At 41.2% G+C, this 17,328-nt stretch overlaps 1 protein-coding gene across 3 annotated transcripts in view; it reads left to right on the forward strand.

The window, feature by feature from the left end:
- Positions 1 to 17,328, forward strand: part of COL4A5 (collagen type IV alpha 5 chain) — a 124,830-nt gene that overhangs the window by 99,911 nt on the left and 7,591 nt on the right. For 2 of the 3 annotated variants that reach the window (XM_067548221.1, XM_067548220.1), the window contains 7 exons: positions 6,437 to 6,570; positions 7,086 to 7,158; positions 7,307 to 7,378; positions 8,060 to 8,188; positions 8,355 to 8,453; positions 10,462 to 10,674; positions 11,357 to 11,534. In XM_067548221.1, the coding sequence (XP_067404322.1) occupies positions 6,437 to 6,570; positions 7,086 to 7,158; positions 7,307 to 7,378; positions 8,060 to 8,188; positions 8,355 to 8,453; positions 10,462 to 10,674; positions 11,357 to 11,534 (898 nt within the window). Of the gene's footprint in view, positions 1 to 1,984; positions 1,995 to 6,428; positions 6,571 to 7,085; positions 7,159 to 7,306; positions 7,379 to 8,059; positions 8,189 to 8,354; positions 8,454 to 10,461; positions 10,675 to 11,356; positions 11,535 to 17,328 lie in introns of all 3 variants that reach the window. The other variant, XM_067548222.1, reaches the window with a different exon arrangement.

Genomic DNA, 17,328 nt, shown 5'->3' on the forward strand with positions numbered 1-17,328 from the left:
AAAATACAATGCATTGATAAACGTGAGATTCTCAGCATGTTGTCACAGCAATCATCTAGAGAGCACCAAATTGACTTTTGCAGCATCTGCCAAATATGCCTTTGCAGTGTTTTCACTTGATCAATGAATTTCATCGTGCACAAAAATAAAATTAATAAACTCCATTGTTCTAGGACCCATGAAAATCAAATTAATATTAGCATCACAGCATGATCAAATCGGATAGTTGTTTCTTCATCTCAACATCATGTATGCACATCATTGTTCCATTGTGTCACACAGTTTCAGTGGATTCAGTGCAACACTATGCCGTCTTCGTCTTTCAATTCCATGTTTGCATCTTGTTCCTGCGTGTACTAATTCTGGGAATGATGAACTCCATCCTGGGTTAACATCACTGAGCAGATCCCTGGTGTATTGAGGAATTAGATTAATGTATTTGTTTATATATTGTGTCATGGAAAATTCATCTATATTTAAGATGCCACTTTTGAGAGAATTAGGACTGTTTCAGTGAATATTCTGTCTTTCACCTCTCAAGGCCTTGGTTCACAGTTGTAACTTTGACTTGAAAGTAATTAGCAGCTAATACTATAAATTGCCACCCAATGCACTTGACATTCATTTTCAAGGGAAGACGCTTATTGAAATGAAATTGTTTACTTGCTTACAAATAGAAAACTTATTTTTTTAAACTGAAACTTTGTGAGTATTCTGAATTTGGGATTTTCTGTTGGGGAAAGCTCTGGGTGGAGAAGGTAAACATTAAGTTAGTGCATTTACAAAATGACTGCTATCCATATACTGGCAATTTGGGGAACAGGAAGGAAGTTGTGAATGGTGGTTTTGTTGTTCTGGGTTTTTTTTTTTCCAATATAAATTTCCTAAAGTCGTTAGGATTATGAGTTTAGAGCCAAATTAACCTCTGGTGCAAGCAGATGCAACTCAAAGTAAGGACTGTGACAATCTAGACCTTTGAGATCTTCAGATAAAAAGTGGTATCCAAATGCGAAGTATTAAGATGATGAAACATTCCATGGGGCAGCTGATTGATCAGAGCCTTTACTTAAAATAACTTCTCATGCTAAAAGTCACCCCCACAAAATCTAAACTGTATAAAGTAAAGCATATTAAATTGTGAATTACTTGCGATCCCATATTTCACCTATAGCATTGGCATATTTATGCTGGTCTCTGATCTTGTTTATGTGTGTCTGTATAAACCAGGCAATTATTAACCCAAATCAGTTGGGTGAGGTAGAAGACAAGACCATCATTTTGTGCAGATTTTAGATTGTTAGTTGAAAAACACCAGTGAAGTTCTGCTCAGGCATGTTTTCTCTTTCATCTCTTTTGTTGCATGTAGTGTATGAAGTGAAATGTTTGTCTTGCTCATTTGTGCATGGACTAATGCAGTTAAACCAAACTATTAGTGCAGTTCTATTACAATCACCACTTTGTTACCATTTAAACAAAAGGACTATAGCCCATTATTGAAATGCTGCTTTCTTAACATTTGAACCTCAGGCAGTCAGCCATAAAAGCAGCTTTATTGCTGACAGATTTTCTCACTTCTAAGGAATTAATAAATAAAAATGCAAATTGGATGCATCCATTGTTTGTTGACTTCTGGGTGTATTTTCAGACTAGTTAAAGTGATGAACTAAATTCAAACCTGATGTAATTCCATTGACTTCATCTGAGTTACATGTGAGATGAGTTTGACCTGATGATAATAGTGAGGGTTTATTAATAGCTTCTACAGTAAAGCAGTTCCTAAGAAAATGGAACTATTTTTAACTCCCTATGTTATTATTGACCACGAACAATAATAGTTTGGTGTTCTGCATCTTGTATGTAAAGGAATATTGAGCTAAATCTAAATGGAAAGGTTTAGTTTAATACGTTGACATTTCTAACAGTTTTGATGTTTTTCCCTCTATTGTAATGATGGCCTTGGTGAACTTTGATCCCCTACTCCCAGGTCCCTCAGGTTAGCCCCTTAACTCCAAAATAGTAACTTTGCATGAAGTTGAATGTATATACTTTAAAAAACACTTTTTGGTGTATAAATGTAGGCAACTAAGGTCGGGTTTGCCAAGTCATTCTTCATACATACCTTCGATGTGTAGTGTACGGGAGAGCCAAATGCAGGCTTTCAGCCTCCACTATGCCCATCATTTGGGGACTGATCCTGGGAGGTGCTGAGCACACTTTGTTCCCTAACTAAGGAGGAGTTAAGATCATGTGGTGCCTTATCAATGGCTTACAGAAGCCTGCAAGATTATGCCCTTGACTGGGAAACATATTTTGTAATATTTCTTCCCAGTGCAATGGAAAGGGGAAAAGTAAGATTTTTCCCACCCTCCACCTTTAAAAATTGATATGCTGCACAGTGTTTCATGCCTTACCTGTAGATCCATGGCTTGCAGGTCAGTCAAATGACAACATTCATTTCTGTAACACCTGCAGTTGTGGATTATGGACAACCAGGAGAGAGGGCACTGTATAAGCAACACAGTCTGGATTAACCTTCATTATCTATTATGTTGTTTCTTTGGAAAAATTGACACATACTTTTTGTATAATCTTAAAAATGTCAGTTTTGAGAGCCAAGAATTCCTTATTCGTTATATTCTATGTCCTGCAAATTGAATGTTGCTATCTTGATTGTTGTTTTGAATCTTAGAGAAGGAAAACACTAAATGAAATAAGAGAAAAGTGAGGCAATAAGCACCTCACTTGGTGCCTCTGCTGTGATACTTGTTCTCTGTAAAATATTTGTTGTTCTGAAGATACCTATAGGCTTTTTATTTTACAAGCGGGACGAAGGAAAGTAGATGTGAATGCCAGTACATATAGAAGGGATTAAAAGAAAATTTTTCCAAGGGCAGGCTATGCAAAAAGATGAAGAATTATCCATTCATGCTGTTACGCAGTTCTAATTATTATGAACAGCTTGCTGAGGGCTTGTCTATACATGAAAGCTTTGACAATTATGCTGATATGGTTAAACTGGTATAAATCCCTGTGCGGACCCTCTTATTTTAGAATTTGTGGCTTTTTTTAAGCTTAAAGCCCTTCCAAAGTGACATAAACTACCCCAAAAAGGCCTTCTTGTATGAGAATAGAAGTGCCTACCTAGCGGTTATACCAGTATAATAACTATAGCACTTCAAATTCACAACTTAGCTCATGCCAATATAATTTTCCCATGTAGATAAGCCCTTATTTTCATGGCCTTGTTTCACCTCTATAAAGATAGTAGAACAGAGAGCTGTTTTCATTGCCATATACTATGCTAATTAAATTGGAGCACAAAGCTACCTCTTCTATAATGATGCAGAAGATGTTTCATAAGTGGTTAACCATTTTTTCAGACTTACTTAAATCATAATATACTGTGGATGTAGCACTAGCCAGATGTTGCAAAGTCCCAGTATCTGTCCTTAGAATGAAGATGACTTGGCATACCTGTGTAATTATAACTTTATTAAATGAAGTCTTGAAAGTTTTGCTGTGATGACTTTTAGGAAACAAACAGCTGTGATCAAAGTTCAGTAACAATGAATCAAATCTAGTGTAACTGCGTACACTAAGTGCTGCTAGAGACTTAATGTACCAACCTATGTCCACATCATGCACTAGATCATAAAGTATAAAAAGCAAGTGGTCTCCTCTTTGTATCAAACTGCGGTTTTGTCTGTATCCCAAAACCATCACACTGTGTGGCCTGAATAGCAGTCATGCTTCATGAGAGACCCAGCATTTTGGGTAAGCCCGAGGGGTTGCAGTTCAAGACAGAGCCACATGAGCTAGCCTCTCCATGCTTTGTCTAATACTCTCTATCTCACCAAATTCAGCACTGACTCTCAGCTAGTCATTCATATTTGGAAATCATAGCAAAACTTACATAAGAGTGAATTACGTTTTATAAGAAATTAACATTAGCAACAAGGTTTTATTTTTTTTAATCATTATAAAGCTAGTATTAAAAAGTGTGATTTGCCAAAAGCATAGAAAAATAGAGCAGTGAAAGAAACCTGACATGTTCACTGTGGTTTTTAGTTGAACATTGCATGAAATATATATTTAAATCATTTCACTGCCATGAAAATGGTTAAGTGGTGCTGGATCCAGGTTGTCTTAATTCTGGAGGATGTTGGGGAGATGGTCACTAAAGACTTGCCTGCACTGAACAGGAGAACCCTTAAATTGGCTTTCCAAGTGTATTACAGCTTTAAAAAATCTCCCTAAGAAACTTAAACAGACCAATTAACATTGTGTCATTTTTTATCAAGAACAATGCCTACAAAAGAATAATTGTAATCATAGATGTTCATGTTGTGCTATCTGTTTTCCTCCAGATTACATTTTTAACACTCGACCAGTGCCCATTTTAAAAACTCTTTTTTTGCCTCCATTTTTTTGTGTTGCTCGCTAGTATTCTGCTCTTCAACTTCCATTCCCAAATAGTGACATTCACATCTGTGGGACTTAAGTGGGGATTGCGTCTTATGCTAACCCTCTGCACAGAGATGAACTTCACCCAAAAGGAAGGCAAAAGCCTCTGAATCTATTCATTACATTGGCTATCCACCAGACTCTAAGCCACGCAAAGGCTGAGTGTTGTCAGTGAAATGGTTACTTAGTACATCCCTAGTTTGTATAGGACTAACTTGCAGCAGACCTCACTTGTAATGTTAAAGCAAAACATGCTCTTCAGTAAAGCTTAATTTTCTGATTTAATGAAGAGTGTCATGTTGGCCTTAGCCTAATCACCAGAATAAGTTGTATGTGAAAATGTATATATTTGCCTACTCATGTATGGTTTTTTGCATGCATGTTGATTATGTTGTAAATACAAAATATACTGGTGAAAAGGGATTTTTGTTTAGTGTATATACTATCATCCGTACTATATCTAACTAGTAATCTTGTTTTGTACTGTGTGATGTCTGATCCTTCTAACATCGATCATTGGGGCTTTGGTGAACTCTGATCCTTCCAGGTCCTCCAGGTTAGATTCTTAACTCGGTCAATTTATTTTACTGCATTGCATTTGTCATAAGAAGAATTGATGTTTCTCTGTAATTCCAAGATTATTTTTAAATGCTGTGGTTACCCTGTAGACTGTACTTGCTGACAATTAGCATTCCTGAGAAGGTAACTTGAAATTAGTTCTTGAGTGCGGTACCAGACCCAGGTTCTCTTCAGAATGAGCTTGTATAGTGGCATGTGTCTGCAGCTGACAACTGTACAATTTGTTTGATATGTGGTAATAAATTGCTATTGAATTTTTTTTTTTTAAATGGTCAGGGGTTTTATCATCAGAACTGCATGCAGAAATCTCACTCATTAAATCCATTCTCTGTACATACCTCTCTGAGGACTTTAAAGAGAGACTTTAAATTGTTAAAGGTTTCAGAAGAATTGAAAAACCAGTACACTCATAAAATCTTATTAAATGGATAGTATTAATGAGGAGAAAGTCATGAAATTCTCCAGCAAAGAGAAAACTCTATTTGTTAGCCTCCTTCATCTCCAAATATAAAGGTATAAACAGACATGTGACTTAAATCATAGCAGCACTTTCCATTTTACTTGCCATACAGTTTGTGTTGGTCACATATGAGTAACGATCATCTTATATTTATCACTGTGGCACAAAGATGAAATGATCTAATCGAGTGTTTTGTGTTCAATGCACTATATGAGTTGTTCTTATGAACTTACATGAAAATGACAGCAACAGGGTATTTCACCCTCTTCATAAAGAAAGGGTAATACAATCCCAGGGTCTAGTCTAGATACTCCCTACCGCTCAGTGGAGAAATTTGTTTGTTAAGCGCATGTTTAAGAAAAAACTAATCCTGAATGTTAAAGAGAAAATAATTGATACATATGTCCAGTCTCCATTGGGGTTTATATATAGAAATCAGTCTAATTATTGAAGAGGCGATTAATCAACTAAAAGGGGCATTCACCCCTGAGCTTTGGTTGGGGACGGCTCTGCTCTTACTGCTGTCTCTAGTGCCTCTCAGAAGTGGAACAGCCTCCAAGAGAGGCAGGATTTGGGGGCATGTTTTACCTTCCCCAGCCAAGAGCACCACTTTCAGGAGGAGGCACACGGGTCCTGCTTCCCTCAGTGGAAATGTCAAACTGTCTGCAATAGGTGGCAGCATTTTACACTGTGTGTGTCACTCTGTGACACTGGCGTTCACAAAGAAATTGATCAGTCAAGAAAACACTCAAGAAGTGGAGAAGACTGGCCCTAACCATGCACTTTGCACTGGGTGGTGGGGGAAGCTGATCTGAAAAACATATTTTAGTGTAGAGACCACAGTCTTTATATGCAAATCCATACAGCATGCACAGGAGTCCTGGGCAGGCTGACTCGTACTGATCTATGAATATCCATTATGTATATATCAAGGTCCGCCAGGTCCAGAAGGTCCACGGGGTCCCCCTGGAAATGGAGGATTTAAAGGAGAAAAAGGAAACCCAGGTCAGCCAGGCCAGCCTGGTCTCCCTGGTCTAAAAGGAGATCAAGGACCACCTGGACGCCAGGTATGATAAGGAGTGATGCTTATTTCTAGCTGGGAGTGTTTTATTTTTAAAAAGAACCAAATATGGAGCCTTCTAATTGGAAGATGCATTTTATAATGAACCTAAAGCCAGACTGTAGTTTCTTAACGCTCTGGAACAGATCATGACCTGTAGTGGGGAGGATATTGGGTGTATCTTCAACCCTCTTTCCTCCCCTGCACGTGGCTGGGCAAGATTTCTCCATAGTGTTCAAGTGAGAGCAAGAGTAGCTAATGTACCACCCTGGCTCTGTTGCCTGCTGTGTGTGTGTTTTCACAGATACGGTAATAAATTAGCCCTATTGCTACCTTGCATGCTCTCCCTTTTTTGTAATGGATTTATACATTCATGGTGTTGTTTCTTGATTCTCTCAAGTTTCCATGTGTAGTAAGAAAACTCTGGAATCCTAGGGATTCTTGTTTGTCCCCAGCTCACTTTTTTCCTCTCATGAGACGCTCAATGAAAGGATTAAATAATTGTGAAGCTATTTTGTTTAGGGTGATCCTGGTCGTCCAGGCCTGAATGGAATGAAAGGTGATCCCGGGGTTCCAGGTGTTCCAGGATTTCCAGGTATTTAAAAGTCATTTCAGACAAAGCCTTTAGAACTCAGTAATGGCCAACTAGTAGGGGAGAAGAGCCCGCTTTGGGCACTCTTGCTGTAAATTTTTGTAGAAAGCATGTACTTTCAGTGTGTAACTGTATTGGTTTGATGTTTCAGGTATGAAGGGTCCTACTGGACCTCCAGGAACAATTGGTCTTAAAGGTGATCAAGGCCCATCAGGCCCACAAGGTATGAATCATGATTGATGTTATCCCACCATCTTCTTGTCTTCCAGGAGGTAGAACTGAACCCAAAGGCATGGAACCAAGTCTATTCCTGGTGTAATTCACTCAGGTTGGGCAGAGATACCCCAGCAACAGAATTTATTCTCATTGTGCTGTGATATGAACAGCCATTTAAACACCATTATAAAATAACAAACACCATCCATTGTTTCTAAAACTTCCCTTCCACTTTCCTAGTAAAGGAAAAGCCACTTAGATACCTGATGCAGACCCATTCCTCTTCATTCAATGGAGAGAAGCAGCTCTGGAGTGAGATAGCTGATGATCTCCCCTTCCAACGCTTCCTCCACTGAGGGTTTTTTTAACGTGGTTGTTTCATGTTGACTCAAGGGCACCATGCAGGAAAGGACTTCAGCACAACTCCAGTAATAAAGCTGCTTGTACTCTGTTTCCTTGGATATATAGAACAGCCTCTGTAAGAGTCAGTCCATCCTCTTTGATAGAGTGCAACTAAGAGCAATTTTTTGCCAAGAACCTTTAGTTGCAATGTTTATTCCATTGATCAAATCTCTTGGCTAATGTCACCTTAAAGAATTGTAGGGATGATGACCTAATCAAACTTCCCTTTGGAGTCTCCTCCATCTTGGATTGTCCAGCTCTCTAATACAAACTTGCTTTTTTCTAGGCCCACCAGGTTTACCTGGCTCTGCTGGAAAAACCATTGTAATAAAAGGTGACCTAGGTCCTCCAGGTCCACCCGGCCAGCCTGGATTGAAAGGTCCACCTGGATTGCCAGGCCCACAAGGATTGCTAGGTATGATCATTGTGGACTGCAGGCTTTATTGCTTATTTTTATAGGAAGTGACTAGTTAATATGATGCAATAGACCATTCGTTCTAGAGAGGTTACTGGGTTTTTTTGTTGAGACTTTGATATGTTTGAAAGAGTTTTAACTTTCATTGCTTCATTTATTTTTCTAGGTCCAATAGGCCTTCCAGGGGATCCTGGGCGAGATGGACTTCCTGGATTTGATGGTCCAGAAGGACGCAAAGGCGAGAGAGGACTTCCAGGCCAGTCAGGTATAATAAATACCATAGTTCTGGTGAGGGGAAAGGGGGAGGTTGGTGTGTCAAAACAAATTCTCTTCTTGTGAATGCACGTAAATGTCAGGATTTGTATTCTGTTGCAATTCATATGCCACAGTGTTTCATTTTTAGGAATAGGATGTCTCAGCTATCCTGCTATTAGGTAGTCCAATATGGTGTCTTTGCTGGTGTATGTGGTAGGCTTGTAAACGTGATTACTCTTAAAACCTTCTGGTGGCAGATCCAGTCCCTGGATGTTTCATTTCACTTTGTTTTGAATTTAATAGAACATTCTTTGCAACCTGTGACATATGGCGTATAATGAGGACAGTAACAAACAAAAAGGAGTAGGAGCTGGGAAAATAAAGTGTAATGTTTTTGCATTGAAACAATGAATCAGAAAAACAGGTCTTGTGGAGAAAGAATTCCATCAAGTCAGGTCTGCATGGAGCCAAGGCCTGGGTTTAGAACTAGTGAACAGGGGAGGGGAAAAGTTAAACTAGATACTAGGTAAAATCTTCTAAAGCACCAGAACCCAAAGTCCCATTAACTTTCAATGAGATTTGGGCTCTTGAGTGTCTGTCACTTTTGAAAATGTTAACCATCAACTAGAAATAGAAGGCAAGTGGGGAGTAGATGGGAATCAAATTTTGCAAATAAGATGGTGTTCCAAAGTAGCAGGCCTTGAATGCTAGAGTCAAAACCCTAAGGTCTGAATCTTCATCTGGAGGAGGCTGAGGTTCAAGATTGTAACTGGTACCAAGTTTTCTAAAAAAGCCAGGATACAAACAAAATTAGGGAAGGAATATGCATAAAAAAGTTGAAATTTTGACCTTTTCTCACCAGTTCTGATATTTAAAAACAAAAAGGGCAAGATAATTCCCTCCAAAATATTTTTGGAATTGTTTGTCCTATTCTTTTGACCAGCTCTGTGAAATATTCTGTTTAATGTTGTTTGAAACCATGCAAAAAAAAAGAACGTCCTTAATAAAGAACCAAAAAAGGAAAAAGGTACAACTTTCTAGAAATGTATTCTGAAAACTTTGCTAATTAAGAGCAGTGAGAGGGAGGGGACCCTGCAATATCCTTCTGAAGTTCCCATGCATGTTTTTTATGCTTTGCTCTAAGGTTGTTATGGCATATTTTATCTTCCATTCTTAGGGCCTGTTCCACAGCCCATTGCAGTCTTCCGCTGAGTTCAGCGGGTTTTCGATCTCGATGGGAGGGAGTGTTCTAGCGTAAGACACTCAGCTCTGCCATTGACTTGCTTTGTGACCCTTAAGCAAATCAGTTAGGCCTAACTCACTAAGCTGCACATGCCCTTGTGTTGTTTGGAATGGCTTACCTGCCTTCTACATAGCTAATGACAGTACTTTATGACCCCCACTTACTGCAGTATCTGAGCACCTCTCAATCATTTATCCTCACAATGCACCTGTGAGAGATGAACTACTATTCCCATTATTTTACAGCTGGGGAACAGAGTCACAGAGAGACTAAGTGACGTGCACAAGATCACAGAAGAAGCCTTTAAAAGGACCCTAATGGATCAGGGTACTGAACGAAGGTCTCCCAAGTTGCAGGCTAGCACCCTAACCACTGGCCCAACCTTCCTACTTGGTGGAGCCATATAAGTACCTAAGGAACACTGCACAGGCTAATTTGGCTATCAAAAGTTATGTTTGCTTTCACATGCCGTTTAGAGCATTGGACTTTTTGTAGGTTAATTTTCAGACATGCTGAGCCCTCGCTGAGCCAGCTGAAGTCAATGGGAGTTTGGGAGCTGTGGCTGCTTCTGTACCTCTTAAAAATCAGGTCCTTCATTTCTACAGGCCTGTACTTATTTACCTTTTTTAAATCCCTTTAAAAACTGGGAAGAATACTTACTTGGCTTATAGGAGTGTTTAGGCTTAATTAATGTGTTCAAGGTGTGCTGTATTCCTTGTATGAAAATGCTAGAGCAGTTACAAATGTCTGTGCTGTGCTTCTATTGTATGAACAGGCTTTCAGGGTATGCAGGGACCCCCTGGTCCTGATGGTTTGCAAGGCCCACCAGGTTCTCCTGGAACAGCTTCTGTTGCTCATGGATTCCTTATAACTCGACACAGCCAGACTACAGACACACCACTGTGCCCACAAGGAACGATACGGATATACGATGGATTTTCTCTTCTGTACGTGCAGGGAAATGAGAGAGCCCATGGCCAGGACTTAGGTGAGATGCATCATATGCACGATCAGTTTGGGTTTTTAAAGGGGAAGTAAGCTTCAGAATTCTCTGATTCCTTGTAATCCCTGAGAATCCTACAGCCCTGGAGATCATTCAGATAAGGTAGGGGCTTGCCTGCTGAGATCTGCCATCTCCATGGGCTTGCACCTCCATCTTAAAGGTGAGCGGTCACATATTGAAATTCACAGGAAATACTTTGCCTGCATATAGCAGTTTGGCAATCCATGCTATGCATTCATAAGAGGCTGAGCCCTGGTCTACACTTACCGGGTGATTTGATGGCAGTCAACAGGAGTTACACAAGCTACGCAGAGTAGCTTGCGTAACTCCCGTTGACTGCTGTGCTTCCCTTTTGCGTGGTGTCTTCACTGCACTGCGCCAATGGGAACCGCATTCCTGTCGACGCAGTGATACGCCACTTGAGGGGGTGGTTTTACTGCGTTGACTTCTGGATCAACTGAGCAGGTCTTCACTGATCGCTCAGTCGATCCAGATAGGTCGATCTGACGGCGGCGACTTTGCCACCATCAGTGTAGACATACCTTGAGAAGAATATGCAGTTAATGTTGCTTTAAAAAAAAGGGCGACGAGGCTTTTCCTTTAAGCACAGTAAAATGAACATTTTTCCTGTATCACTGTTCATATAGGTGTATATCTTATTCTGTAGGTACCGCTGGGAGCTGTCTCCGCCGTTTCAGTACCATGCCCTTCATGTTTTGTAACATCAACAATGTGTGTAATTTTGCATCAAGAAATGATTATTCCTATTGGCTGTCGACTCCAAAGCCAATGCCAATGAGCATGGAGCCACTGACTGGGCAGAGCATCCAGCCATTCATTAGCCGGTGAGACAAAATAGGCCATAAGATTTTGTATGGGATCCGAATAGACAGCACATCTTGTTCAAATGTGGTTTTGAGCCTGCAGGCTGGATATTAAGATATGGTAAAAAGATCGATCAGTGGTATGTTTTTCCTCTGAGGAATAATAGAACAACTTATTATTTTAATGGAGGTGAATGTGTTATGTGTATAATCTGGTCTAGTGTCTCAAAGCAGGGGACTGGCAATCACTATTGATCGCTACTTTTATTTCCATGGCACCTAAGAGTGCACCTCCCTCATTATTTTTCATTTTTAATCCATTGACCTAAAATAAACTCATGAATTTTAAGGGGGACATCATCATTTAAAAACATTCTTAATAAAACCATTAAAAGGCCAAAAGCTTTTAAATATCTCTTTTTACTTCTCATTTATGCAGAGCATTTCTTGCACTTTATTTAGCATGAGCAATCGAAGTAGACTAGTTTCTCTTTTTTAAAATCATTTTCATCTTCTGTTTCTCAGCACCACCACTACACTATAATATATGGGTTGCAAACACTGCAGGGCAATCCAGACAAAAAGAGGCTGTGTTTTGAATGGACCTATTTACATTTCTGAAAATGTATCCGTTAATATTGAGATTTGTGAAACTTGAGTAACAAAACCTACAATTCTGGGCCTAAATCACGACCTCACAAAGTCCTATCAGCTATGCCCTTTGAATAGCATATAACTCTAAATTGTGCATCTGGGCATATTCTTGTTCTGATTTATATATCTGTTCCAGTAGCATCCACAATGTACTAGAAGCTATCAACACACACAAGGAGACACAGTTAGTGACACAAAGAATTTACATTCATACCTTATGAAGAGAGACCAATGTTTGCATATTTCTTTTCACCCAAGGATCCCAAAGTACTCAGCAAACTTTACAAACTATAAGCCAAACTCTCAGCTGGCAAAACTCCATTGCCTTTGGGGGAATTTTACCAATTGAAAATTTTGCCTTATATTTAAATATATTTCACCCATTATTGAAATGTAATGTCCTATGGGAAACCCTTTAAACGATGCACAGCAACACTATATCACAGTTCCAGAGAGAGAGAGAGAGAGAGTGAAGAATGCCTTGTCCAATGGAAACTAGAAGGGAAGGGTGGGCAGAAACCAACTACTGACATGGAGGTTGGTCTTGATGCAGGATCTAGCAAGCCTAATCTTTTTGCTCAGATGTACCCAGAGTAACTTCCAGAAAGAAATGCTCTTCCCAGCTTGGGTCAAGAAAGGCTTCTCTTTGGGTCATCTGGTAAAACTTCTGCAATTCTTTGAGTAGTTGTCCCTATAGGTGTGTACACACACACATGAGTTTTCAATCAGAGATTTCTGGTAGCAGTGTCTGCAGGCCTGCACCTGTACCCTGTACATCCTCATGTTTCAATCCAACAGTAAATAGAGGAGGTGGAGTCACCACTGCTCCAGTTCCTTGCCAGCCACCTGTGACTAGCGATGGAGAGTTGTGGTGTCCACTAGCATTAGCATTACTTAGCTTGCTTTTTTATTTTATTTTTTTTAATTTAGTTTGTGGTTTTATTTTTCCCCCCGTGCAAGCTGTGTGATTTTTGGGGGAAGGGGGTTCCCCCCATCTTTCATGGTCAGGACTTCCTGCACGCCCTCAGCCCCTTTTTGTCTGCAGCCTTCCTGGATTGTACCCAAAACCACAGCTTCAAACTCTACCAGACCTGCCATGGGTCTTTTCCCCTGTGACAGGCATTCCAGCCACTTCCGCTGACAAAATTTCACATGCCCATCAAAGTGTAAGGTCTGCATGGGCTGAAGAGCAAATACAGGAAGCTGAGAGGGGACAGACTCAAGTTGCTCCTTATGGAGTGTTCTTGAGACCCGCTACTGCTTTGGGGTCTGATATTCCCCCCCCTCTTTCCCTAATACATCAGCCTCAGCCACTCTGAACACCCCAGGAACTTCTATGGCTGTGGAAGCAGAGACGGGAGGAGCAACTTCAGAGACTTTGAAGTCTTCCAAAAAGACTAGCTCCCCCAGTAGGGAGCCAGAGAAGAGGGAGAAGTCTCCCCAGAGGTCAGAAGCAAGAAGACCTCACATCCCAGTATGGGTACTTCCAAAGTTTCTATCGTCTCTAGTACTGAGATGTCTGAACCGGCGAAAAAGACCTACAACACTCTGCATATGAAGAAGTCTCTGAACAAAGTCATCAGTATCCTCTTGGGAACCCTCCAAGCACAGGGACTCCTCAAAGAGATTGTCTTCAGCCATGCTGTGTCCGGTACCATTTACTGCATCACAACCCAAAGATCAGTGCCCAGGTTCATCGATACCAACTAGATTCCTCTCACAAGAAGTTCTTTGTATGTTGGAAGAACCCAAATCCCCTCTACTGAGAGGGATTTCTTATCAGGACCAATGTACCCTCCAGTGCTGCCGCATTCTCAGACAAAGGATCAGCTGTCGGTACCAACTCAACCGTCAGTACCAACTCAACCACCAAAACCAACACCACGGCTGGTACTTGGCACCTCTAGCTCCCCCACTAGAAACTCCATGACCTCCTCAGAATTGGAGATTTTCATTCAGGATTCACTTCTCCCTTCTCTGAGGTGTTTTTTGAGAGTGAGACCCCAGGAACCAGCTGATAACTGACCAGTCAACTTTCACAAGAATGCCTTGGGGTCCCTCTCCCTCTTCTTGTGCCCTAGCACACTGGGCTTTCTGGAAGCCTTGGGCTGCTTATGGAGACCAGTTCTACTCTGTAGAATAATGGAGTCACAGACAGTCCCCCTTATACACTCCAGTCTGTCTTACCACCCAGACTAGCTGGACTATGTGATAAATAGTCACTTGCACCAAAGATCACAACATATTCCAGGTTACGCCCCATCCCAAGAGACTAGTCGCTCACACAGGTCGATTTGCATCCTCAATCTCACACCAAAGATAACACTGGTAGCCAATTCTATAGTAAGCGAACTTAAGGTTTATTAGCTAGGAAAAATGAATGAGAGTTTTACTGAGAGGTTAAAACAAGTAAAAATATATGTACAGGTGAATCTCCATCTATAATTCCAAATGATAGCAGAGATGTAGTAATCTGCCAGTTTTCCAAAAATCTTAGGGCTACCCAGAATAATTCTTCTGGTTCAGTTATTCTGCCCTGTGAGAATCCAAACAGACCAGAGATGATGAATTTTTCCTTGTGTCCTCATTTACAGTCTTCTCAAAGGGGACGGAGCAAGAGGAATGCATTTAGAGTCTTTGATCTCCAATCATCACACACAATGACTACTTGCTTTGAAATGTGCAAGAATTAGCACTTTCCTGTTAAAGTTCTTCATTTGCATTACACAAGGCTTCTTTCTCATTTGATGGGTTATTTAGTTACAGGGGTATGTATAATGTACATATTTACTATTACTTTATAACAGGATACAGATAAGCAAAAACAATACATGCATCATCCCATTAGCTTTCATCATGTTTAAATACCAAATACGTTGTTAAAAAATCACTTTGATCTAAACTAACACAAGTGAATTGGCCTGGCTTCTAGTTACACATTTGTAAATGTTTGATGAGGCCTGGAGCTTTGGCATGAGCTGGCCCCTGGTCTGCTAGTGTCACACTAGCTATCCATCACACAGACACTTCCTGTGGTTCGTCATCAGCAACAACCACTACCAGTACCAAATTCTTCCTTTCAGCCCTCCTGAGAGTCTTCACAAAGACCCACTCATTCATCGCAGCACATCTTTGGCAAATGGGAATAGTCATCTTCTCTATCTGGACAACCAGCTCTCCAAGCGTTGTTCTAACGCTAGCTCTTTTTTCATTCTCTGGGATTGCAGCTAAATGCAGAAAAGTCTATTTTGACACTTGTCCAATGCACTGACTTCATAGGAGCCGCCCTCGACTCCACAACCTCCAGGGCTTGCTTACTCACAGACAGGTTTGTCGAGATATCTGATCTCATATGCACATTGCAACAGAGCCCTCAAAGCACCGCAAGGGCCTGCCTTCTACTTCTAGGCCATGGCGTGTAACTCCCCATACCAGACTGCATTCCTGATGCCTTCAAGATGGGCTCAGAACTCCTCTCTGCTCTCAGCAAGCACCACTTATCCAAGAGAGTGTCTATTCCTCAGTGTTCTCAACTCTCTCAGTTGTTTGAAGGATCTCCACAAGGTTTGCATGAGAGTTCCCTTCTTGCGTCAACCCCCCACAATGACCATCGCCACAGACACCTCTCTGCTAGGTTGGGGAGCTCACCTCCAGTACCTCATGTCACAAGGCAGATGAACAGCTCAGAAGTCTGCTCTTCATTGCAACCTACTCAACCTCAGAGCAAGTCAGGATGAATACAATTACTTTCTACTTAAGATCAAGGGTCACTCACAGTCATGAAAGACAACACAGCAAGCGTGTACTATGTAAATCATCAAGGAGGTGGAAGATCCCAATCCTTGTGCACAGAGGCAATAAAACTTTGGAACTGGTGTGTATCCCACCAAATCAACATCTCAGCAGCATATCTATCAGGTCTGCAGAACACCATAGCAGATGCATTAAGCAGACATTTCCGTCAGAATCATGAGTGGGAGTTGAGTGTCTCTCTCTTTCTGAAGATTTCTCACTTGGGGCTTCCTGGAGATAGACCTCTTCACGACACTGTCCAATGTGAAATGCTGATGATTCTGCTTGAGAGGAGAACACTGCCAAAACTCCTTACGGGACACCTTCCTTAGATTCTGTTACATGTCCCACCCCCAACACTGTTGCTCCTCAAAGTCCTAAACAAATTAAAGGAAGAGAAAGTGATGATCATCCTCATAGCACCAGCATGACCAAGGCAGGTTCGGTTCCTGGACCCGATTCACCTGTCTCTGCAGCCACCTTTTTGCCTCCCTCTGACAGCAGATCTACTGACCCAGCAATGGGGCACACTAACTCCCCACCGATCTCTCTTCACTGCATCTCGAGGCCTGGCTTGGGCATAGGAAATGCTTGTTCTTTCAAAGTCTAAAGTATGCTGCTGAACAGCAGGAAATCCTGCACGAGAGAGACTTACCTGCAAAAGTGGAAGCAATTCCAGCCCTGGTGCATCCAGCATTATCTCCCTCCGAGTCTCATCTCACTCACATACTCAAAAACCTGCTGAATTTAAAAACCTGGGTTTGTCACTGAGTTCCATAGAAATCAACTTGGCTGTTGTTACAGCCTCTTACGAGTTGAGGGGTTTTCAGTATTTGCACACCCTATGACTTCAAGGTTCATTAAGGCTTTGACCAACATTTTTCCTCACATCAGAGAGCCTACTCCGCCTTGAAACCTTAATCTAGTTCTCAACTCACTGAGGAAACTACCCTTTGAACCCATGAGGAACTGTTCTCTTCTCCACCTATCCTTCAAAGCCTCGTTCCTGTTAGCCATAACTTCAGGCAGAAGAGTAAGGGAGTTGGGAGCACTTGTGGCAGATCCACCCTTCCTACACAGAATCTTACCAGCACAAGGTGACTTTACGGACCCCATCCTTGCTTCCTGGCCAAGGTTTCATCAGGCTTCCATATCAGCCAGGACATTTAGTTGCCAGTCTTCTATGCCATGCTTCATGCTTATAGGGAAGAAGCCAGTCTTCACACTCTGAACATGAGAGGAGCTCTCATATTCTACCTCACAAGAACTAAGCCCTTCAGAACCTCTCCTAGATTCAGGCTACGAATACACTGATGGTGGCAAAGTCGCCACCATCAGATCGATTTCTCTGGATTGACTGAGCAGTCAG

Source organism: Emydura macquarii, unplaced genomic scaffold, assembly GCF_026122565.2.
Source record: "Emydura macquarii macquarii isolate MOO-44397 ecotype Brisbane River unplaced genomic scaffold, CSIRO-AGI_Emac_v2 contig_1253, whole genome shotgun sequence".
In the NCBI taxonomy this organism is placed as follows: domain Eukaryota; kingdom Metazoa; phylum Chordata; order Testudines; family Chelidae; genus Emydura; species Emydura macquarii.